This window comes from Scardinius erythrophthalmus (assembly GCF_964197995.2).
Source record: "Scardinius erythrophthalmus genome assembly, chromosome: 1".
Taxonomy (NCBI): Eukaryota; Metazoa; Chordata; class Actinopteri; order Cypriniformes; family Leuciscidae; genus Scardinius; species Scardinius erythrophthalmus.
Window position 1 is genome coordinate 56,385,970 of NC_138221.1, and position 26,327 is coordinate 56,412,296.

Consider the following 26,327-nt stretch of genomic DNA (forward strand, 5'->3'; position numbering starts at 1 on the left):
GATTGTAAAGTGGAATTATCTTGGAAGTGTCTCGGTGTTTCAAATGATTGACATCAAAGTTTTCAAAGGCTGTCAGGCTTGAAATATGGCCAAAAGAATGTGCCCAGTTCTTGTGAAATTCAATTCCATCTCTAAATCCTAAAGAAAACGTCTATGAAAAATTACACCCATGCTAATGTGATACTGATTAAACAGTATGGGAATTTAAGAGTGTTAGAAATTATATTGATGAAGGTGTTTCAGATTTGAAACTTAGTTTTTATTGTGTACATTCTCTCTTGTTTTTCTCTCGTCTGCAGTATTTCTGACTCTGATAAGAGGCTTCAGGCGCTGTGGGTGGTGTGTGACATGTTACCAAAGCCCAACAAAAACAATTTTAGGTCTGCTTGTCACTCCATCGAACTAAATTTCAGCATTGACCTTTAACAAACTATTATGATGTTAACATGCTAATCCATGTCTGTGAAGGTACCTGGTGAAGTTTCTTGCCAAGCTTGCTCTGGAAAGCGACGTCAACAAGATGACTGCGAGCAACATCTCCATCGTACTGGGTCCCAATTTGCTGTGGGCCAAAATGGAGGGGTGAGATTCGCACGCAATGCTTTCCCGAATTGCATTGTTTATATACAATTGTTAGGATTAAATGACCTTTTTGATGCTTCTTGTGGAGCAGCTTGACATGTTCCAGTTTTTTTTCTTCTCCTAGAAGCCTCTCTGAAATGGCAGCCACTACTTCCGTCCATGTCGTGTCAATAATAGAACTGATGATCAACCATTCAAGCTGGTTCTTTCCAGAAGGTAAGTTCCAGAAGGTAAGACTACCATTGATTGTAGCTCTGCTCAGTTTTCAAATTTTGTCTTAGACTATGGGGGCCTAAGAGTCAGAAAGGTTGAGAACTGCTAGTTATTTATGCAGTCAGGCGCCTTACAAGACATCCTAACTGTGATGCAACCTCATAAGAGACGCACTTCAGACTTGACTAATGCTCACAGTTGTTTCCGATTTATGCTGCATTCCATTCCTGCCTTTCCAGCTCGGAAATTTCAAACCAGGAATTTCCAGCTTCCTACTTGAAACCTAAAGTGACACTTAAAGTTGGATTTTCTAACCTGACTGTAAATTATTATGTAAATTATCATATACCTGTAAAACATATTCAGCGAAGTAAAATTTTGCAGCAATGGTCTAATATGAGCATTGATCTCACATGCATGATCTAGCATGTCTAAACTAATGACTTGATGAGTTCATAAATATTACATTTAATCATTAAAAACTATTTTATCAACACTTTTCAAAACTGAATGAAACATATCGATAATCAACCAATGCTTCACCACTTCATTCTCTTCATCTTGGGTAGAATGAAGATAATGATTTTTGCTGAGATTATTATTATAGTATTCATTCATACTGTGAATCAACTTTTAGTTTTATACATTTACATTTATGCATTTAGCAGATGCTTTTATCCAAAGCAACTTACAAAAGATGAAGAAAAGCAATTTGTAAAATAGCCAACATTTGTAATATACAATACCAGGTTTATCAGATCATTTATTATTAGTTTTTAAAATATTTAATATATCTTTAGTTTTAGCAATTTCAGTACTTCAGCTTAAACTTACTGAACTAATTTCCATTCAAATTTTTAAGTTTAAGTTGTTCATCTAATATTTTATTTTGTCTGCTCCATTATTTAAATTACCAAAAATGTTTTAGTTTGTAGTTCCAGTTAGCTATAACAATGCATCATCCATAAAACCTTCAAGCAATATTGCTTCAGATTGGGTCAAAACAAGGCAGCATATTTTCCCCGGCTAATTTTGGCCTAAAATGTCTAAAAATGTTGCCAAAATAGGCAGCTCACTAGGGTTTGGAACTGAGCTTGTCCTCTTTAAGAACTCCTTACTTTCACTCAGTCATGGCTGTTTATTCATAGCCTTTGCTCTTTTGCTCTTCAGAAGTGGACTTCAACGTTTCAGGCATGTTTTCCATGCCTGGGTGCCCGGGTACCCCTGACTCCGAAGCCGGATCCATAGACAGGAGGCGCCCAGGCAGCCAGAGCTCGTTCGATTCTGACACTCCCCGCAAAGACAGGTACAAGTCTTATCCTCGCGTTTACAGACATGACTCCAGCTCCACAGTAGTGTCCGCCTCATATGTAGTGGCCAGTGAGTCCGTCACAGTCCAAGCAGAGCTGGGGGCTGTTTAGACCTGTTCATTTCAAATGACACATGCAACTTTTTCTGTGTTTTTTCCTCATTTTTTGGTTTTGCTTTGCTTTTCTTTTGTTTTTGTTTTTTGTCAACCGTTGCTTATTTGTATGCTTTCTGAAATAAATGTATGCTCATAGCTATGTATAAACGCATTATTGATATATTTCATGATCATGAACTTGGTGCCAAAATCAGAGAAAAAAAAAAGTCAAGTTTTTGATGTGGTTTCCAAAACACTAATTCAGCATCTGTCGGAATAAAAGGTTATTATTTGTATTTCAGTTATTCCAATTTTAGTTATCCAGTGAGTGTATGAGCAGAAAGTGTTCAGACCCGCTCTTATAAGCTTGGTATGTTCAGAATGAGTCAAACAGCTCCTGTCTTGTCCCGCTGGCGATCATGCCCAAAAAATTCTGAGCTTGAAAATGTGAATGTTCTTGTGCTTCAGGTACAGGACAGTCCTTTCAGGGGAATGTCACAGCCTCTCTAAAAGAGATTTGACTGCTTCATTAATAAACTAAATTAATGTCAGTGTTATTTAAGTATTATTTCTATACTAATATAGCACTTCATATTTTGAATTTAGCTTTTCTGTTTTACTTTTAGTCATTTTGCTATGCACTACTTAGTTTAATTTTTAGTCAATTTGCTATGCGCTTTTGTCATTTTTATTGTTTTGTTTATTAAATTTCAGCTTTATTTCAAAAAAGTTTTTTTTTTTATTGTTCTAGTTCACAATAACAAAATTGATTAATGCTTCATTAATGAATGACTGCTTCATTTTTGCACTATGGTATAAATCTTAGCATGCAAAAAAAAAAATTAAGCTAGGTTTTGAAATTAAATTTCGTGGAAAAATACTTAAATGTGTCAAAGTTTGTGTCATTTACTGACGTAAATATACCTTATTTATACAGTTTTTGGTAACACTTTACAATAAGCTTCATTAGTTAATATATTTACTAACATGACCTAACAATGAGCAATGCATTTGTTACAGTATTTATTAATCTTTGTTAATGTTAGTTAATAAAAATACATCTGTTCATTGTTTTCTCATGTTTGTTCACAGTGCATTAACTAATGTTAACAAATACAACCTTTGATTTTAATGACGTATTAGTAAATGTTGAAATTAATATTAACTAAGATTAATAAATGCTGAAGAAGTATTGTTCATTCTTAGTTCATGTTAACTTAGGTAATTAACTAATGAACCTTGTAAAGGGTTACACTTACCCAGTTTTTTTATTTTATTTAAGGATACGACATTACATTGCATAGTGTGTATTGTACTCAGTGGTGGACGAAGTACACATACCATGTACTTGAGTTAAAGTAAAGATACTCAAGGTAAAATATTACTCGAGTAAAAGTAGAAGTGCTGCCTTTAAACATTCACTTGAGTAAAAGTACAAAAGTATTTGCCTTCAAATGTACTTAAGTATCCAAGTACTATGATTTTTTTTTTTTTTATGGCTATAATGTCCTATTATGATTTTTGTCACAAGACTTTTGCTTAACTCAGTCTACGTGAAGACTCTAATGTCACTCTTGGCACATCAATCTATTAATAAAATGACATTAATTAGTGTATATATATATATATATATATATATATATATATATATATATATATATATATATATATATATATATATATATATATATATATGTATATGTATTTTTCACTAGCGTCTAGGGTCATAATTATAAACATCCTAATGTTATGATACATTCACATAAACCTGCACAATGCCATTAAATACACACACACACACACACACACACATACATACATACACATGTATGTATGTATGTATGTATGTATGTATGTATATGTATATATATATAAAATTAAAATTAAACATCAAAACGTATTAATGCAGTGTTTCTGCTACTCCCCAGAAAAAAAAAATGCTATTAGGCCTATATGCAAGTAATTTTAGTGTCAACGTAATAAGCAATGCTCTCTCTGCTCTGCCCCGCTTAAAATCATTGGCAAAGCGATTTGTTTGGAACTACTGAGAGCTATACACGAATCACGTGACCGTGCGGCGGCGAGATCACAGTAGGCTTGTTCGACTTGAACTGGATTAGAGAGTAGATGGCTCTGTATGCTTTTCAATCACTCTCGCGATTTCGCTCTTTACTTTGATGTCATAAACTGATCGGTCTGTGCAGCGCCGGTTTAAGTCGAACAAGCCTAGTGTGTTGCAACCTCTTATATACTGTCTATGGTCGCAACTCTCATATTTAACGGCTCTGGGGTGCGTTTCCCGAAAGCATCGTTGGCCAACTATGGTCGCAAGTTCATCGCAATGTCCATTGAACTCTATTGGTAACGAGGGAACTTGAGACCATAGTTGGCTAACGATGCTTTCGGGAAACGCACCCCTGGTTCGCGCTTAGTAGATAGCGTCAAGGCAAGTTCAAAACAAAGCGCGCACGTTGTAGGCTACTGTGATTGGTGGTTCGTTTGACAAGTTAAGTTTTTATCCACTCATAAATAAAAAGGAACGACTGATTTTGAAAATGTAGTAGAGTAAAAAGTAAGATATTTGACTTTGAAATGTAGTGGAGTTAAAGTAAAAGTCTTCCCAAATTGAAATACTTCAGTAAAGTACAGATATGCAAAAAAGCTACTTAAGTACAGTAACGAATTACATTTACTTCGTTACTGTCCACCACTGATTGTACTATATATTGGCTATTTTTGCTCTGTCAACAAAAGTAGTCCCACATGAAGTCAACCATTGTGGGTCTCCGGGCAACACAAAGTAGTGGCGATCCTAAATGAATCCCCGTTTTTGAACGAATTGGTTGAGTGAATGATTCAAATGACCTAGTCATAAAGACTTGTTTTGCTCCTAAATGAATCCATGTTTTTTGAATAAATTGGTTGAGTGAACGATTCAAATGACCTACTCATAGTCCTACTTAAAACCTACTGACAAAATTATGCAACTTATTTGTATAATTAATTAATTTGATATATTTTTGAAAAATGAATTTAATTTTAAAAACAATTTAAAATCTTAACCATTCCCAATATATCTCTCTGGTTGCTGTCCCAGTGGTCAGGTGGTGGTCCTGTCCTTCTCCTTCTTCCCTTCTGTGGAGACTAATACCCCACTGTCCTTCTCTAGTGTGAGTGTTTCATACTGTCTCCCCTCTTCCCTGTAGCCCTGCTAACAAACAGCCGGAAATCATCCCTCGTAAAGCTGGCACAATATATAAAAAGCAGCACTCCACGCCTAACTTCCAGCCCCCTCTCCCTCCCATTGACGCCGGGGGGGTTCCCGTGTTTGAGCCCTCCCCTCAGTCGCCCAGTGGCAGGGGTCTGGAGGCTGGGCAGGCGGGAGCTGTGGTGTCTCAGATGCTGCAGCCTTTAGTTCAGCAGAACCCTGCTGCGGAGAACAGGTAAGGATTGGTGCGCCCGTAAAGTCCCTCTACCTCACCATGCCATCCGCTGCCAGATGTCAGGAGCCGCCCGCCAAAATCTGTGTTCTGTGCACATCGTTTTGTGCCGCTGACTTGATTATTGCTTCAAAACGCTGCTTTAAAAACAATCGAATTGGGTACAATCACAGAAGAAGGTTTGCAAACATTTCAAGACACCTGGGTTGGCAATAATCAAATGCCGTCATTTGTTTCTGTGTCATGCACATTGACTCTTTGTGAAATTCTCATGTTTCTTTATTTGAAACGCTTTTAAAAATCAGAAAATTATCACTGTTACAGCTATAAACCATTAGTCTGGCTATCACCAGATCAAGCTCAATCATTGAACATTGGTCTGGAGAGTCTGCTCTGTATTTTCTCCTGCACAAGAGGCGTGATCAACGGGCATAGTTCAAATGACTCTGTACGCAATTGGATAGTCCTTCAACCAATCAGACCAACGATCCGGGTGACGTACTTTGCTGAACGACGCGAAAACTCCAAGCAGGAAACGTGTCATAAAACATGTTGGTTTGGAGCATTGATCTGCGGTTTGCAGAAGCAGAAATGGCATCGAGCGATTTTTGCAGGTTGTGCAAAAAAAAAACAAAAAAAACATGAAAGTTAGTGGTATTTACACCTACTCGAGCGATTTGTTTACTAAAAAGAAGCCATTGAGCATCGTCGACAGGTTAAAATTGGATTGGATTAAACCCACCAATAGCGTGCTAGGTGGAAAAAGCCAGTTTGTAACAGAAGCAGGATAGAATAAACTATCACACTTGTACCCTTGGTCCAGACATTTTACCCTGGATTTATCCTGACAGTGTTGTCGCGAAAATACACAAAGGCCCGGGACAAAATTTTCATGGGTAGCCCTCAGGCCCAAATAATAGGCTGTATGAAGGCTTTCTAAACTGGGATGAAGAGGTTACAAGGGGGGTCTGTTCCAAGAAAAATAGTGTTCAATTATTCAATGAAAAATTAAGTATTGTGTCATTTATTTTATTCAATTCTTTTTTATTCTGCTTTCTAAAGACTGGTTGGAAATCATGTGATTAAACCGTTATTATTGGTTATAATTTATTATTGTTTCCCCCCAATATTTTATCCATAATACTTTTAAAAGAAGAGTTTCCCCAACCTAAACTGATTTTCAAATTGGAAGGATTCAAACAAACGCCTCTCAAAATGCAAGTCAAGGATGATTCTTCACACGATCATGCCGTCACAGTATTTCATCCTGGTCAGGGCAAAAATCCTTCTAGTCTTTCTCTCCATATCTTTTCTGTAGAATATTCTCTGTTGCTCGAGTTTGTGTGTCCTGCCTTGTCTTTCTCAATTGCTTATTCTTCTGCACTGATGAAGATGCACTGCATGCAGAAAAAAACACTTCTAATTATGCTAACAGTTTTTCCTTATGGCATCAGTATTAACTTTTCCGTGCAAGTCATTAACTCAACTTGGACCACTACATGTTAATTCCCTGCATGTTAACTGATCTGTAATGTAATCCCATGATATGAGTTCCCTGCTTTTCTTCCCTCCCCAGTAACATGACCCGAGAACCTGCGACCACACCTCCAGCCGTGAGGAACGGACCGGGAGGTTCGAGTGGGACACCCGCTCCGCTGAATGTGGGGACCCCTACCTCAGGTCCCAAGGGCCCCAGTCCGTTCATGGTGCGCAGAGGTGAGTCTTAATCGCCCTTACCCCAGATGTCAAACGTTTTGATCACGACGTGGCCTCCTTCAGCGCCGAGGTCATGTTGTGAGCAAAACATTTCTCGTTTCTCAGTAAAGCTGTGGTTTTTATCTCACATTTGCTTTTTTTCACCTTAATAGTGTGTGGAAAGTAATTCAAATGAACTAAAATGCATGTTGTTATTGTTAACTTTGTTTCAGGTACAAAGAAACAAGCACCTGCACCTCCCAAACAGACCACGTCTGCCACACCTCAGAGCGTAAAGACGGCTCCTAACCAGCCCACGCCAGGCCAGCCCTCTGTCCCGAGCATCGCACCCCGTCGCAACAACCAGACCCCCATCCAGGCCCCCAGTCACCCTCCTCCTCAACCTCCTCCCCAGCCTTCTCCCCAGAGCACTGAAGAACCAGACCCGTCCCCTCCCAGAACCCCCACCCCACCCGGTACACCGCCCCACGACAGCTCCCAGACCCCCCTCACTACCTACCCCTCCGGCTCCCTACCGCGCCCCAGACCCACCCCTCGCACGCGCCCCAAACCCTCCGGCCCGCCACCACCCCAGCCAACGAGCGACGGGGCCAATGGTGTCTGTGTTTCTGGATCCAAGATCATCTCGGGTAAGAATAGGCACTTTTATTTTTGGCACTATATCAAATATCTCCTTTTGGATCTGTATTATTATTACTATTATTATTACAAGGTTTATTATTGCTCATACTTGAAGTTAGTTGAACAAACGTATTAAAAGTATTCAACTTTGGAGTTTGATGGAAATTAATGAAAAAGAACAACATTGTGGCATTTTTCCACAGGCTGGCAAATAATAATAATAATTATTAATAATAATAATAATAAATAACAATGGAAATACTTAAATTATTTTATAAATAATATTATATAATGTTTATAATTATAATTAAGAATTTGAATTCATTATATTTAAATATAAATATTTAATTTAGTGTTTTATATATTTTTATTCAGTTTTATTTATATTAAATATGACAAAAATGCTGTGCATTGTATAGCTAATATAATTATAATAAATAACAATTTAAATAATAAAATACATTTATGAATAAAAATAATATTTTTTTTTATTTTTTATTTATAAAATGATTATTTCATTTTATTTCTAGAAAATAAAAGCCCAGCATATGACCAAAATATTGTACATCATGTAGCTAATATAATTATAATAAATAGTAATGAAAATAATTACTTTTATAAATAAAAATAATAAACTTTTTATTTTTTATGTAAAAAAAAAGGTTATTTCATTTTATTTCTAGAAAATAAAAGCCCAGCATATGACCAAAATATTGTACATCGTGTAGCTAATATAATTCTAATAAATAGTAATGAAAATAAATAAAAATGATAAATTATTTTATAATTTAATTCTATATTATATATGTACCAGAGATAACTTTATCCTTTTCCTGAGGGCAAATGCACACAACTATAAAACAAAAAACAATTCAACATGTCCGTGCAAGTGTTATGGGAATGTCAAGCGGTCAATGGATGCCGCTTACTCACTTTATGACATCTCAATCAGCTACAACTAGAGTGTGTATAAAACCACAGGTGTCCAGTGTCCGTACATAATGTCCCTCATTAAAAGCTCATTATTGGGCAGGAAGCCCAACGCTAGCCCCTGCCAAACAGCTGCCCTGAGGGTTTCCCTCCATTAGGATCGTTTCACATGACGAAAGAACTTTGTCTTAAGACGACAGTGTCCATGCCAGGTCATTATAGACGAGAGCTGCAGTTTTTAAACAACCCCAGATCCAGAGTTAACAAGCTGTATTTTCACCAGTAGGTCTGACAGGATGAATGGAGTACAGAGTGTTCAACAGTCTTTAATACAGGCCAAAACATATTTGTTTTATGCGTTATGTAAGGGATAATGTATAGAGAGGCGGTCGTTATAGCGAATAACAACCCCGACAGGCTGAACAGGACCAGGTCTTGAATCAGCCTGAAGGGGTTGTTATTCGCTATAACGACCGCCTCTCTATACATTATCCCGCCTATTACATGGCTACCTACAAAATAAATAAATAATTTGACACGAATTAAAAAGGAGTTTATTGATTTAAAAACGAACGTATTGCTTCCGCCAAAGAAAATAGTCCGTTCCGCGTCCATAGCAACGCGCTGTTTTTCATGGCAACGGTCTGTTATACTTCGCAGCGGTCTGTTATCAAGAAATATTACATGGCTTGGCTGAATTCCAATGTAGAATGCGGTCTGTTATTTCTTGATAACAGACCGCTGCGAAGTATAACAGACCGTTGCCATGAAAAACAGCGCGTTGCTATGGACGCGGAACGGACTATTTTCTTTGGCGGAAGCAATACAATCGTTTTTAAATCAATAATTCGTGTCAAATTATTTATTTATTTTGTAGTTAGCCATGTAATAAGCGGGATAATGTATAGAGAGGCGGTCGTTATAGCGAATAATAATACATTATCCCTTACATAACACACCGCATTCTACATTAAATTTCAACCAAGCCATGTAATAAATACTGTATAGTTGTGTCTAGTTTATATTTAATATTTACATTTAAATATGCAATGCAAAGGTTGCGGAATTATTTGAATGTTCCGTGTTAAATAGAAGTTAAACTCCATAGACAGCATCCATGGCATGTAGAAAATAATATCAAAATATTAATAAAATGAAATATAAAACATTGGTAAAAACAAGCAAAAATCTTGTTTACGGTAATGCACTTAAAATGGAAGTTTCTAAATTATTTCTAAATTTCTAAATAAAGTTATTAAATATATAATAGATTCTGGTTCATTTCTGCTGCTTGAGGAATGTCAGAATGATTTTCTGTGATGATCGACAGAATGTCAGATGTTGTTGATTGAGCTTAACTTGTGCTGACCCTTAAACATTCCTTTAATGTCTTGTGATCGAATATTTTACATATGAATCTCAGATGATCTGTTTTTCTGTTCATCTTCCTGACACAGAACATTTCTGAAAATCAAACACAGTTGTATCCAAAGAAATCAAAGCAGGACAGAGAGAAAGAATCTCGAGTCCTAATTTAAAAGATGAGTTCTGTTCCTTTAAAACGGAATTTTCCGTGACAGTCAGTGATCATCATTCGTCCTTTGTTATGTTTAATTATCCATCGGTTTCAGCTCATGGCTGAACACAAATCTTTAGTTTCTTGTGTTTAATATTGATATTTACTGAACCCTCTTTCAGTCACACACACACATCTCCTTATCTGGATTTCACATTTATCCCTTATAACAACAGATGTCATCATTGGCCTCTCTGTAGGATGCGTCGTGTGTAATAATCTTAGTCGTAAGTTTGGGTCAGTGAAACCACATGCTGCGATAGATGAACCGTTTCCAGTGGTTGTGGAAATATCAGCAGCTGCCCAGAGTCTTTCACAGTTTGGCGTGAGGTTCAGGATCTCCTGGTTTACTGCATTGCTTCTGCTGCCACGTTCACGGCGGACGCTTCAGTGACATTCCCACCAGCGTGAATCATGCATCAGCACTGTTTAAAGAAATCACCACTTCTAGTGTTTAATGACACACTTTCTGATGGTTCATCGGCATCAGACCTTCATCCGAAAAGTCAACATGAAGTCAAAATGCAGCCTGTTTACTTTCCTAATACACGTTCCTGGTCTTAATTAGCACTTTGCACTACAGGTCAAAAGTTTGGATTTTTGAAAGAAGTCTCTTCTACTCACCAAGGCAAAATAGAGTAAAAACAGCAATATGGTGAAATTACCATTTTAAAATAACTGTTTTCTATATTAATATACTTTAAAAATGTAATTTATTCCTGTGATGGTAAGGTTGTATTTTCAGCATTATTACACCTTCGGTGTCACATGATCATTTAGAAATCATTCTAATATGATGATTTGATGCTTAAGAAACATATTATCAATGTTGAAAACAGTTGTGCTGCTTTAAGATTTTTTTTCTTTTAAAATTTTTATATTTTTATTCAGCAGGGATGCACCAAATTGCTCAAAAGTGACAGTAAACACATTTATAATGTTACAAAATATTTCTATTTCAAATAAAGGCTGTTTATTGAACTTTTTCTTCATTAAAGAATCCTGACAAATGTATCACGGTTTCCACAAAAATATGAAGCAGCACAACTGTTTTCTATGGAAGCTTGCTTCTGCCACAGAATAAAACATTTTAAAAGATAATTTGTGACTTTTTTTATCTCACAATGAGCAACTCTTGAGCATCAAATCATCATATTAGAATGATTTCTGAAGGATCATGTGACACTGAAGACTGGAGTAATGATGCTGAAAATTCAGCTTTGCCATCACAGGAATAAATTATATTTTCAAAATATATTCAAATAGAAAATAGTTACTGTAAATTGTAATAATATTTCACATTATTGCTGTTTTTACAGTATTTTAATGTGCATTCCGTGTCGGAATGTCTGTTTTTGCTTTGGTCTGTGTGATCCTCGACACCACGGGTTGCCAGTTGGTGGAAAACACTGCATAAAAACAAACTGGGTCAGAGATCACAGATTCCACCGGACCTATAAACTCTCGGCCAACATCTAAAAATCTTTATATTCGGAGCGTATTAAACCGCGGATAAAACAACTCAACTTGCCTGCCTTCCCATTGTTCGTTGTGCTCTATGTGTCCTCAATCTGGCAACCCGTGTTGAATCTGAGGCTATTGTGAGTACCCATTTCAGCCACTAGCTGGCAATATTACACACTGCACCTTTATTTATTCCAAACTTTTGAAGTGTACAGTATATTTGCAACTTTACATAATCCACTTATTTTGACAGAAGTAAAATGAGTTGCAGACCCATTCATGTTGACTTTTAAAGGTCACTAGATTGTGATTGATTGTGTTTCTGGAAGTTCACAGCCATCTGAATGATGATTGGCTTCACTTTGCTGGTGGTTGGTCATCATCAGTGATTGACTTTGAACATGTTGTGACGTTGTTGCACTGTTACAGATGTGTGATCTTCTGCCTGTGAGGTGTGGTTTGAGTGACAGGCGATGGTAAGAACTCTGGGCGTATCCGTCGATGTTTTCTGAGCTCAGTCTGTGTGTCTGAACGCTTTCTGCACAGCAGCCGCAGCCGTCCCGGTGGCTGTTTAACCCGACTAACAGCAAGTTAATGCATGACAACCTGCCTAACCAGTGTGCCAGCACATGCTTTCTGCAACTAAACATGAACCTCGGCTGCTTCTGCAGGGTGAATGTTAACTGTGCCATAGATACTGTTATTTAACTTAGTTAAGTTTTTTTGTTTGGGGTCAGTTTTATTTATTTTTCTGCTAAAAGAAATACCTTTTATTCAGCAAGGTCAAAATTGACTAAACTCTTTGTAATGCAAGAATACAAAATATTTTTTTTCAATGAAATGCTTATAAATTCTTTTGAACCTTCTATTCATCAAAGAATCCTGAAAAAAAATGTATTGAATAAAACTTCAAATATATTAAATATAACTTTTCAACATTGATAATAAAAATAAATGTTTCTTGAGCAGCAAATCAGCATAACAGAAGATTATGTGAAACTGAAGACTGGAGCAATGATGCTGGAAATTCAGCTTTGATCACAGGAATAAATTATATTTTACACTATATTCAAATAAAAAAAGTTATTTTAGATGGTAATATTTCAGTTTCTAAAGTTTTTTTGTTAAAATAAATGCATCCTTGGCGAGCATGAGACGTAAAAAATCTTACTGACCCCAAACTTGTGAACAGTAGTGTATATTTGATCATATTTGTATATTAAAGATGTATAACATTAGTATTGTAGTTGGTTAAATATAAACGGGCTGTATCACAACTAAAAACAATTTTCATAACGTTATCATTCAATAAAATAATATTAATATTGATGTTAGTGATATAACAAAATACATTCAAGTGCTTCTTGTTCAATTATACATTCTTGGTTTCACAAATATAGCTTATTTTCCCTGAAGGGCAGGTTTTAGGTGATAAAATATTTTCTTTTAAAAACCTAAACTATGCATTATGATTGCACAGATGGAGATGGAGAGGAGAGATGTTTTACGGGACCAGGGCTGGATCTTGTCCCGGAGCTTGAGGAGGATGAACCCATGGAAAAACTCTCAGAGGATGAACACCAATCAGAAAACACTGCCCTGTGAGGTGGGCGGAGTCAAGTCTTCACACAGCCAATCGAAAGCTATGTTCGTAATGGAATACTAGCGATACTGCACCGTATATTCCTACCGTTTTGACGTATCCATCATGAGACAAACATTGTCACATGACCTCTTTATATACCGGTTACCTCATGAATAAATAGTTAAGCATTCTTCCAGTAAAACTTGTCTTAACTTTTGGAAACGTGATCAAATAATGAGTCATAACAGTTCTAGTCCAAACGACACTGGAAATGGAAGGTCAAGTTGATGCATTGCATTATGGGATATGGCACCCAGCACAGTGTGCATATATAGTAGGTCATCTGGGTATATTCTAAGCATACAGAAAGTTTGCAAAGTATACATACAGTAAAAGTAGTATAGTAGTATGCTATTCCGAACATAGCCACTTTAACCTTTAGCCCCTGCAGAAACAGTCCCACTTACACAAAATACATGAAACAAAAACAGTCTAGAAGCTTCCTGGAGTCTCTCTGTCCTCACAATGCTGGCTCATTGTAACCGTAAGCCGGGAAGAAATCAGTACGCACATATTAACATGCTTCATTCACAAATGGTATAAATCTGATTTGGGTTCAAATATCAAAAATGAATGTCTGAGTTTTGTGTAACGAGCGACATATATGTGCAAATCACTGAGTTTGTGTGGCTGATCTTCCACACTTCACTTCATGTTTATGTTGGTTATCATGGTGAATGTCATTTATTCAAATGTATTTTAATTGTTCCTTATCTCTTTTAATACTTGTGTGAAAAAAAGAAATAGAAAATTTGGATTGAAATGAGGTTGACGCAATGAAAAATAATGATTATCCAGATACAATTCATTTGATACGTGTGATTTGTATTAAGTATTTGTCCTGGGGTGCAATACTGACTGTATTATGGCATTATAGTCAGTTTTCTATTAGTTTATTTGTTTAAAAAAATAGTAATTGTGTTTCACAAGGTTTATTTTTAGTGGAGGATACCAATATCAATTTATCAGATTCATCTACCCACAGTTTTTGATCCACTAAAATAAACCCTGCACATATTTTCATTGTCAAAATGACCAAAGACGCTCTTTAAAAAGATCCTGTGTCAGAGCTTTAGGGGTTTGTTTCATCATGTTGTATGCAATGCACAAACAGCACTGACAACATTAATGTGAACGAGTGAATGAAAGGATATATGGATCTGTCAAGCTCAGGAACCGTCAGCTAGAAAGCCAAAAGTCGTTCATTCCTTTATGCAATTTATTTCTGTGGTTGTTCTCTTTAATGTGCTTTCTTAATTGTACATACTGATTTTTTTTCTTTCTGTTTATCATCCTTTTGTATATCTGTGTGCACATTTCCTGCCTCTGAATTCTTGTTCTTCACATTCTCCAGTGCCTCAGATGAACAAATGTTGTAAAAATTCATTTTTTTTCCAACACAAACCTTTTTTCTGATTATATATCTAATAAAATGCTTGATTACAGAAGCAAATTTGATCTGAAAAGTTGTTTTTTAAACTGTTTAATTTACAGAAACAAAGGACAAAATAGTTTTCATATTAGTTAAAGCTAGGGTAGGCAAAGTTTTTCATAAACACTTTTTGTTATACTGATAGAAACTCTTCACATCCTGATAGCAATCAATAATAGAAGTGGTCTAAATATTAAATGTGGTAGATTAATGTACATCCAATTATTGTGCTTTGAGACATGAGGTAATTTAACGGTGATGCTTTGCTCTGACCCAGACAGCAACATAGTGTCGGCCCAGATCCGGGCCACATCTGGTACATGTGGATCCCAGGCGTACCGGATGTGGGCCGTATCTGGGCGACACTATGGCGTGGCTTTGGAGACGCTCTGAAGGGAGGGTGGGATCTCGTGCTTTCACAGCTAGCCTCTCAGAAATTGCCTACCCTACCTTTAAACTGTCATTTAATGTCTTTATCAAACAAGTAAAAACTGATTGATAAATAAATAAGCATAAGCAATTATTAATTACATACACAGCGAAGATTTACTTTTACACCAGTCACACTAAACAATCCATGATAAAGTGACTATGCCCAGTAGGCGATGAGAAACACAGCCAGTGACATACAGACGATGAGGTTGGCGTTTACCAGGTGTTTCATGCAGGGATCTTCCTCGAGGGAACACATCGGAGTCTCTGGAGGAGGAGATATGGGCTTCCCTTCTTTCTGCTTCTCCATTCCACAGATCCAGAACAGAGCAGATTTGAGTTTAGAGGAACCTGCTTCACTGGACACAGACCTACAGGAGTCTGGGGAGAAACACGGCGCTCAGAATTACATGTAAACAGATTCAAACTAAACATTTCTGAAGTGTGACCTGCATGAATATACATATACATGTATTAAGTGCATTTTATATTGCCTGCCAAATGCATTTAGACACTTGCATTGCCCCAAAAAATGGTCCAACGCCATTTGTTTGCAGAAGCCACTTTTGTGATTTCTATGTAATGCAATGACGGTCAAATATTAAGTGTTATGTCAATGTTTTTTGGAGTTAAAAGAATGAGAAAAAGTAAAAAAATATGAGATAGAAAGTTAACTGAGACAAAAAGTTAAAACTTTGACATAAAAGTCTAAATTATGACATAATTATGAGATAAAGTTAAAATTATGACAAATTAGATTGTCGAAATTGACACAAATTACTTTTTGTCTTAATTTAGACTGTCAAATTTACGACTTGGTATGTTTTAATTGTAACTTATCCCATAATTACAACTTATATCATGATTTAACGAGATTATGTTCAAATATTAAGTGTTATGTCAATTTTTTTTGGTGTCGTGTGCTTATATTTCACGTTCAAATTTTTCACATATCACTCAGACTTTTTGTTATTTCCTTGTTATTTAAAAATTATCAAATGACTTTGTCTCCCTCTTCTGGATAACTGGACTATTAAAGTCAAAGAATTAAGACTTCTCTATTCCTGTTTAATTAAAATCACAAAATAATGCATGTGAACTGGAAAAAGTACCTTCTTTCATTTGATATGCATCATTTTCCATGTCTTTTGTGTTCTGTGTGGCGCCTTCGATCGTGTAGAGATCTGAAGCCACGACCTCTTCGCTTTCTTTCACAGGATCAAAGCGCGTGTACCACGTCAAACGACTGATCTGCAAAATAACAAACCCTTTTACCGGACGTGTGTGTGTTCTCAAGGTTTGTGAAAAGACATTTAAGTACAAAGTATGTTTTTTGTGAAATTGCAAACTGTGTGTGTGTGTGTGTGTGTGTGTGTGTGTGTGTGTGTTTACCTGCTCTGGTTTGGGCTTCTCTGTGGCCAGACTAACACACACCACCACGATGAGTGTGAGGAGAGTGAGGATGATGGAGAAGTACAGGAAGTGAATATATTTGATGATGTCAGGCCTGGTGTCGCTCTCATAGCACTGCGGTGTAGGATAGACGAAATCCAGGATCATCCTTATACAGCCCACCAACATGCCCACTATCAGACCCCAGAATGCACCCTACACCAACGTCACAGGAGAAAAGAAATCAGTTAATGTGTTTATTATTTATTGATAATATATATTAATAAAATACCTCAGAAACTAATTAGGAATGCACCGTATATAAAGTGCTGTATGAGTGTGTGTGACCGTATAAAGTTAATATACTAGACAGAAGAGTACATAATGGATTATCATAATTATGAGGGTAAAAGGTCAATAATAACATAAGTAGAAATTATGAGACACTAAGTGAAAATTATGAGATAAAAAAGTTGACATAATGACATGCTGTCATAATTATAGGATAAAAAGTCATAATTATGAGATAAGTTGACATGACAAATAAAGTAGAAATTATGAGATAAAGAGTCTAAATTGTGACATTGTCATAATTATGAGATTAAAAAGTCGACATTGTGACAATGTTGTAATTATGAGACAATTTAATTATGAGATAAAAGGGTAACGACTTGCTGTCATAATTATAAGATAAAAGCAGAAATTATGAAATAAAAGAGTCTAAATTGTGTCATAATTATTAGATATACCGCCGGTTTAACAGATAAGGCTTAAGCTAGTTCCAGTTTTTTTTTTTTTTTTTTCAAAAGGTACTTTTGTCCTGTTTGAACTAAGGCCTAGTCCTGGCTTAATCTAAACCCTGTCTGTGAAACCAGGACAAAAAGTCAAAATTATGACAGTCGATTATGAGATGATGAAAATGAAAATTGACATTATGAGACAAGTCAATTAAAAAAATGTATGTCAGACTTTTTGTAATTTCGCTAACCATCTCATAATTATAACCTTTAACTATATTTATGATTTTCCAAAGCATTTTTTTTTTTGGCAGAAATGGGCTTCCATATTACACATTACATAGTATAAGTTCATAGTGTCATTTGAGACACAACTACCATCTATATGAGTGAGTCATTATATATTCATTCACTCAACTGACTGTTCAAACATTGATTAATTCAGGAACTCACTCCTGCCTGTTGCGCAGCACAACACTTCTGCTGTAGCTTCGCTTTTGAACTATTTTTGTTGGTGGAGCAAAAATAGACAAAGCAAACGGCAAAATATCTTTAATACCTCACACTATCAATCGTGTTGTTGGTCTTGATATCCACTGTGATTAATATGGCAAAATCTCAGCCAACAGTGGCAACAATAAAAAGGAAGAAAAAAAAACCCCTCTCAATGCTTGATCGGTTTTGTACCTTCTCATTGGTCCGTTTCCAGAAGCATCCCGCAAGGAAGACGACCGTTATGGGGGGCTGCAGGTACATACTGATGGATTGGATGTAGATGAAGAGCTGCCCACCCTGACTGGCCTGAACTAGAGGAATCCACAGCACTGACACCACCACTAACACCAACACAAACACTCTTTGACATGGAAACACACACACATACACAGCAGTTGAAACAGCTGACTTTACCAGAGAGCTAAATGTATTAAGTATTTGTAGAATGACAATACTAGATTAATTTGCCAAAAGCAAAAGCTCGACCAAAAGAGAGTTTTACAGGTTAACAGATTCTAACTATTCAGTGGGCCACCAACATTATAAGACGTTAATATTTGGTTTAATTTAAGTTCTGTTCAATACCAATTTGACAAAGAATGCAGACACAGCTGACATTGGTTTTAAGTTGTGTTATTAACTCTTTTCCCGCCATTGACAGAAACTTCCGGCTTTCCGTGTTTTCACTGTTATACGGTAGGGGGCGCTATTACGCATCTTCTGAAAGAGTACAGAATCAGAATCTCCTGATAAAAACACAATATGTAAGCAGAAGCATATGTAAAATAACGTGATCATCAATATTAAACAGTATATATATCAAAACCACATAGTGCTACTGAATGAAATGTCATTGTCGACCCAGGACTAGGTACTGTGAAGATTTGGGGGTGTTGATGGACTCGATCTATTCCATCTATGTTTTGATCATCGTTCTGAATCTGATCCAGACGTATTCTTTGACAAAAATGCAATTTCTCAATTTTTTGCTCAAAATGTTACTTTTTTATGAAACCTACCCACATTTAAGTGTTGATAAAAAAGAATGCATTAAGCTAGAATAAAACGTTTTTTTTTGTTTGTATGTTTAAAAGCAAAGGCACTATTGTTTTGATATATTGCATGGTCAGATATTCAAACAACAAAATATTCTGGGGGCCATGTAACTTGTGAAGATCAAAAAATGCTGGCGGTGGCTGGCAAGTTTAAAAAAAAAATGCTGGCAGGGAAAGAGTTAAGGAACTAAAATTCAATGACTGATGTCAAACACAGACAGTCATGAGGTATGTTAACACAACATTAAATTATAATATCAGTAGATGCTGATATTTCATTGGCGTCAAGCCAACGTTGGGTTTGGGCATCAACACAATTTTCAATTTCAACCAAATTTTAATGACTGTCTAATGTTGGAGTCTTTCTGACGGCCAATTACTTTTAAATACAAATAGGCTCTTTACAGGCTGAAGAAATTGATGAATTTGCCTTTAAACTCTAATGTGTGTATAACAGCTTGTTGATGTCACACCTCCCCACAATCATGAGCTCCCACTCGGAGGCAGTGCGGCGGATGTTTCTCCACAGGTCCATGGTGAAAATGGTGCTGGAACTGTTGAATATGGAGGTCAAAGAGGACATGAGAGCAGCCAACATCACAGCCATCATTAAACCCCTCAAACCTAGACAAACACACAAGAAAAATGAGTTAGCTCAGCCAGCTGATCTAGAAACTGAAAAACAACCAACATACGTAAACAAATCAAAGAATCTCGCTGATACCTGCGGGAAGGAGCTCCATCACCAGTTTGGCATAAGCAATGTCCGAGCAGCCCACAGGATTCCCACAAACCTGTTTACACACTTCTGGGTCTCCACAGCCCACCTCGTCTATAGTTCTCACACACGCACGTTAATATGCATTTCAATACAACAAACCATACATTTAGAGGCCTTAAACTTTGGTGTTTGTTTCAGTGGTGCACCTGGGTAGAGTATCCTGCTGATCATGCCTGGAATCACCATCATGAAGAAGGGCAGAACTTTGAGGTAAGCGGCGAGCAGAGATCCTCCTTTAGCATGCAGAATGTTCTTGGAAGCAAGCGAACGCTGCACTATCACCTGCACACAGGAGCAACAACAAAATATAATCAACAATCTAAATATAAGCAATAATCACCAGCAGCAGCAATCTATAACAGCAATAATCAACAACAACAGCAGCAGAGTTGTCATGATAAATATGTTATGTAATGTTATGAAGGTATGTTGTTCCTAGGCAGTTGCTAAGATCTTATGGATGATTACAAGGTGGTTGCTAAAGAAGAGTTCTATAGGGTTGTTCTAAACTAGATAGAAACTAGTTTAGAACTAGTCTAGAACGACCCCTGTGAAAAAGAAGTATGCTTTAGCTACATTTAAGAGTAATGTGCACATTCAATATGATTAAGTGCACTATATTTTCACAAGAGTAGCTAGACAGAAAGAACTAGAACTTCTAGACAGATCAAGAACTTCAGTCTAGCAATCTAGAACTTCAACTCTAGCTGGATCTAGACCTTTACAAGTAAGAACTTAGAGATAGATCAATATAGAAGCCATCATACCCATCATGGGTAATGTGTCTTAAATAAGTTCAATCAATACTACTGGTCGCTCACCTGGTCAGAACACCAGTACCACATGGAGGGCATGGACATGCCCAGGATTACTCCCGGCCACGGCAGGTCAGAGGTCACAGGGTGACGGAATATGTGAAAGGCATCATCACGAGGGATTCCGCAGGTGGTGTTGGGCACTCGGATGGAGGGAATAGCTTGAGGATACTTGTCCAGGACAGCCTGAAATCCCCCAACCTCTGCAAAACCTGACATCAAAAAAAATTAAAAAAAAAAAGATTGTATTATTATTGCATAGAAGCTTCAGAATTTCCGTGAACATCATTGTTGTAGTCACTCACTGAAGCCCATGAGGATCAAGGCTCCGACCACCATGATGACAGTCTGAACCGCATCGGTGTAGATCACTGCTGCCAGACCACCTGTGAACAATCAGTCAAGATATGGTTTAGATAGAAGATTACAAGACTTCATCATTTGTAGGATTAAAGGGCCGTTCACAACAAGATAGATAACCAGAACTAGTGATGGCCACTTTCAAGACACTGCTTCATGAACCTTCGAAACGTTTGCAAATCAAATATTTAGAACCAGTGATTCAGTGTTTCAAACTACCAAAGCCACATGATTTCAGTATATGAGGCTTTGTTTAGTCGTAACTATTTCGAAACCTTTTGAGATGTAGCTAGATAGACAGAACTAGAACATCATTCTATGTAGTTAGAACTTGAACTCTAGGTATATATAGACATCTAAAGCGAGAAGTTAGAGAGAGATCTAAAACTTAAACCTACTTAGACCTATAATTTCTTACTGAATGGATTGATATAGATACTAGAACATCAATATAGATAGATAATCCATATACAGTAATATGATAGGAGGACAGTTTTGAAATGTCGATCTCTGTGGACCCATGAACCAGTGTTTATAGTTTTTATCTGATTTCGGATCAGTTTTATAAATTTGATTTACCAAACCCTCCATAAAGCAAACGAAACAAGTCCTACAACTGAATAAAATAGCATATTATACACGAAAGACACTTCATATTCCATGGTATAAGACTATTTGAGACTACACTTTCAATAAAACATTTGCATTTGGTTTGTAAAAGGTGTTTTTATGCGTGTTTGGGCTGAGTTTTCAACGCAACCTTTCTGGGGTGCGTTTGCCAAAGTAAACTATGGTCGCAAATTCCTTGTTACCACCACAATTCAACAGAACTTGCGACCATAGTTGACTGCATCACCAGCGTGTGGCATTTCGAGCTCTTCGAAACAGTAAATCAGTTTGAGAAGAAACTGGTTCAACATTTGAAGTTTCGAAAAGCTTCGTTTCTCCTATCACTAACTATAAATAATCATTCTAATTCCATTAGAATAGAGATATCCAAACCATATCGATAACTACATGAGGGAACGATATCGTTGGTTTCACTTTCAGAACTGAGCGATCAACAGCCAATCAGAATCCAACTAATTTAAAGAGATTAAAAGGGTTAGTTCATCCAAAAATGAAAATCATCCCCTAATATACTCACCCTCAAGCCATCCTAGGTGTATATGACTTCTTTTGAAGCCCAAAATAGCACATCCATCCATCATAAAAGTAATCCATACGGCTCCAGGGGGTTAATAAAGGCATTCTGAAGTGAAACGATGAGCTTGTATAAGAAAAATATCCATATTTATAATCACTGGCTTCCAGCAACGGCCGTACGCGAGTCGAGTTCTGGCGGAAGAGTGATCTCTGACTCTAACACCCTTTAAAGTGGCAGATGGTGTCTTTATGTTGCCGTGCTTTAGTGTGAACAGCCCTTAAGAGTAACAAAATATCTGACCTGCGATGGTGTACAGAGCCGTAATGCCGAGAAGCAGAACCACAGCGAGGTAGATGTTCCACTGCAGAGCCTGCTGGATGAACACAGCTCCTGCATACATGTCCACCTGCACACAGACACTCATTCAAAGCTGAACTATTCAAAGCTGATTACCAAGTCAGAGTCAAGTTTATTTATCATACTTACTGATATTTTGGTGAAGATGTAGATGAATAGATATAAAACACAAAGAAATAACTGTATTCTTATGCCACCAAATCTTTTCTGTAAATACTCAGGCATTGTTGTGACCTGAAAAGAAATGGAAAAGAATCCTAATTTACATCATTTGTATTTAATTCACACTAATTGCAAAAACAACTATATAAAGACAGTTGCATGTGTGTGTGTGTGTGTGTGTGTGTGTGTGTGTGTGTGTGTGTGTGTGTGTGTGTGTGTGTGTGTATACACTTCAGTGCAAAAGTTTTGGGTCAGTAAATACAACGTTTAAAGAAATTATTCAGTACGGATGCATTAAAATGGTCGAAAGTGTCAATAAAGCCATTAACAATTAATGTTACAAAAGATTTCTGTTTTAAATAACTTTATTTTCATCAAAGAATCATCATAGTTTCCACAAAAAATATGAAGCGGCACAGCTGTTTTTAACATTGATAATGTTTCTTAAGCATCAACTCATCATAAAATAATGATTTCTGAAGGCTCATGTGACACTGAAGACTGGAGTAATGATGCTGAAAATTAAGCTTTTGATCACAGGAATAAATTACATTTTAAAATACATTCAAATAGAAAACAGTTATTTTAAATGGTAATAATATTTCACAATATTACTGTTTTTACGGTATTGTTGATCAAATAAATGCAGCCTTGGTGAGGAGAAGAGACTTCTTCAAAAACATGAGAAAAACTGTACCGACCCCAAACGTTTTACGGTTTTAAATTGAAAAAACATCCAATCTGTTGCTTGAGATCTGTTACAGGGACTCTAAATGTATGTAATACTGTATCAAATCTGTTGTTTTCTCCATAGACAGTAAAAAATGTTGTTTTCTCACCCTTGATGCAATATAGATGGGTAAAAACAGCCAGCCCAAGAGCAGCACCATCAGCATGCCCTGCAAATGAACATGAGACATTCACTTTTTCCATAATGCACTCTATAATGTGGTATATTCAGCAAATCAATGTACTCTCTATTTCTTAAATTGTATATTGTGTGCTCACGTTCCATTCATAAGCAGTGGCACCGATACCAGCCGCCGCCCCAGAGCCTGCGAGCCCAATGAAGTGCCCACTGCCCACATTACTGGCAAACAGAGAGGCGCCCACCTGCACATGATAGAAGATGGAAAAGATGTGAGCTGGAAATTACTTTTGATCTGTGAGGGGCCGTTTACACCACAACTAAACAGAAAACTTTTTACAAAGTGACATCGCCAACTACTGGCCTGGAATGAATAATACAGCTGTTTCAAAAAAAAAGCGATTTCAATACTAGATTTATTTTTATCTAATAAAAAAGTATTTTATAACATGAATCTCTCCAGATTCACGCCTAATTTTCATGAAAATAATGTTCCTAAAAATAGGCTTAATGTTTTAATGCAAAATGTAATTGCTTGTTATTTTGTTTGTTTGTTGATGTTTTCTTTTGGAGACAACATCACTTTTTTACTCACCGGCCACCAAGTCATGGTTTTTCCGGCCAGAAAATATCCATCCACTGTGCTCCTCTTGGTCTTCCACATGGACTGTTGGGTGAGCAAAGGTTATAAATATGCCATATACAAGATGGTAAGCCATAAATGTGATAAGTAACACATTTACTGGAGTAACATTTTGTCACTGTGAAATGATATAGTAGTGCATTTTGTCGTTTTAGTAAACATACCCACAAGCCCACAGCCATAACCAAGAGGAAGTAGATAACAAGCACCACTATATCTGTGGTGGCCAGGGTGGTCGGCGGAGATGTGACCTCAGCGGTGGGGGAAGGGGACACATCGGGATGCTCGGTGGCAGCCATGAGGTCAAAGGTCAAGGAGTTTCTCAGCTGTGTCACTTTTAAATAACAGATAGTGGATAATCTCCCTCACATACACGCATTCAATGGAATGATGTCCAGACGTGACTTTATGTCTTAACTGATTATACATTATCTAGCCTGTATTCTCATGTTAATGCTTTTTCTGTCATTTAATAAGATACCAGGTATGTTACAACAGAGGAATGTCAAATGTTTTTTTCTACACAATATAAAACTAAAAAGTTAACTTATAAGAAAGGACCACAGGGCAAATATTTCATAAAACTCATTTCATAAAGCACAAATAGAGACAGCATTATACTGCATAACTCACATTTTCTGATTTCTCTTCAGATCCAAATTTGATAAAGAACCCATACAAAAGACCATGTTTACTAACAGATGTGATTTAATGCGTGGATTAAATTGGTTTTACTCTCAAAAGAAGAGAGAAATACAGTAAATGCAAATATGCAGACAGCATTTTTCAGGTTTCATTAAGGTGGTATTATGTTTGCATTAAAAGAGTTCCCACACATTTTGACCAATGTTTTTTTAATGAGCATTACAGTTCATAATATTGAAAAAGGAAAGATAAATAAGATTGCAGTTACCCATACTAATCAATATCCAAGTATTTATACTAAATAACATCATATGTATATATCATAATGGATTTAGACAGTTTTACTCTCATTAGAAGAGTAAACATGCAACTGACAGCAGCCTGAATTAAACCTGAAAACATCTAGAATTACTGAAGCCTGATAACGCCATTGTAACACAACCACCAATGACGTTCAAGTGCACAAAATAGGGGCTTGGCACTTATGAAGCCATCAGAGAATAACTGTAGCTGGACACCACTTTTCAGCGTAGAAAAAATGATAATAAAGCCGCGAATCTCTGCGCTTATGAAGTAGCAGAACTGAGGCTGAACTGTGCCGTTCAGGCGACCCCTCCGGCCTCATCGTTTAAAGGCCCCCCTGTAGTCAATAACTTTAACCCTTAAAACTAATTTTTGATCACCAAAATTACACATTTAAACATTTTTTCCTCAAAAAAAATTATTCATGCCTTAAAATAGCTTTGAATGTAAAGCCCAATTTATACTTCTGCGTCGAACTCACGCCGTAGCTACGTCATAGGCTATGTGTTGCCTACGACATACCTTGACGTGCACCTCTCCAAAAATGTAATAACGCGTCAATTCTACGCGGACCACAAGCATGTGATTGGTCTGCTAGAACCCCTCCCTCGGGTTTCACATGCACCCATGTGTAACTGCACATCAACGCAGACAACAACGCGGAAGTATAAACGAAAACCAATGTGTAGCCTAAAGCGTAGAGGCTCCGGCGTAGGTATAAATAAACAATGCATATGTATAAATCAGCTTTACCTCTACACCCTTGCCTCATTTAGCATTCGCGGTTCTATGAATATATGCAAATTAGCCCCGTCTCCACTCACTCACACCAGCTCAGAGATCCACTTGTTGAGGATCATATGTTGATGTGATTGGTTACAAGGTAATTTGTGACGTCAGAAACACCAGCGATTCCAAACCGTGGTTTTAAGACTGTCTCAGGTTCACTGCAGTTTTAAGGAGAAAATACTCAGCAATGGTGTTGACTTATGAATTTTCACATAGCTTGTCTTAAAGCATTTTAAAAACACCACGTAGACATATAAACAACATTAAAAGTTTGATTTTCACCACAGGGGGACTTCAACTGAAGTCAAATAACGCTTCAAGC

The 26,327-nt window shown here is 36.9% G+C and overlaps 2 protein-coding genes across 6 annotated transcripts in view; one reads left to right on the plus strand and one right to left on the minus strand.

Annotated features, from left to right (window-relative positions):
• The window catches only part of arhgap17b (Rho GTPase activating protein 17b), a 36,510-nt gene extending 21,456 nt beyond the window's left edge, over window positions 1-15,054 (plus strand). For 3 of the 5 annotated variants that reach the window (XM_081380889.1, XM_081380890.1, XM_081380891.1), the window contains 9 exons: window positions 300-380; window positions 469-582; window positions 707-798; window positions 1,966-2,101; window positions 5,407-5,643; window positions 7,217-7,356; window positions 7,569-7,985; window positions 12,377-12,423; window positions 13,428-15,048. In XM_081380889.1, the coding sequence (XP_081237015.1) occupies window positions 300-380; window positions 469-582; window positions 707-798; window positions 1,966-2,101; window positions 5,407-5,643; window positions 7,217-7,356; window positions 7,569-7,985; window positions 12,377-12,384 (1,225 nt within the window). In that variant the 3' untranslated portion in view covers window positions 12,385-12,423; window positions 13,428-15,048. Of the gene's footprint in view, window positions 1-299; window positions 381-468; window positions 583-706; window positions 799-1,965; window positions 2,102-5,406; window positions 5,644-7,216; window positions 7,357-7,568; window positions 7,986-12,376; window positions 12,424-13,427 lie in introns of all 5 variants that reach the window. The other 2 variants (XM_081380892.1, XM_081380893.1) reach the window with 2 other exon arrangements.
• A 559-nt stretch (window positions 15,055-15,613) lies between these two features.
• On the minus strand, window positions 15,614-24,567 carry slc5a11 (solute carrier family 5 member 11; the record flags this gene model as incomplete). Its single annotated transcript, XM_081380937.1, has 15 exons — window positions 15,614-15,837; window positions 16,569-16,707; window positions 16,849-17,064; window positions 18,273-18,439; window positions 19,607-19,759; window positions 19,860-19,967; window positions 20,063-20,198; window positions 20,738-20,943; window positions 21,037-21,117; window positions 22,539-22,644; window positions 22,725-22,829; window positions 23,597-23,656; window positions 23,766-23,870; window positions 24,221-24,292; window positions 24,433-24,567. The coding sequence occupies 15 exons, from the start codon at window positions 24,565-24,567 to the stop codon at window positions 15,614-15,616; spliced, it is 2,013 nt and encodes a 670-aa protein (XP_081237063.1).
• Window positions 24,568-26,327: the final 1,760 nt, after the last annotated feature.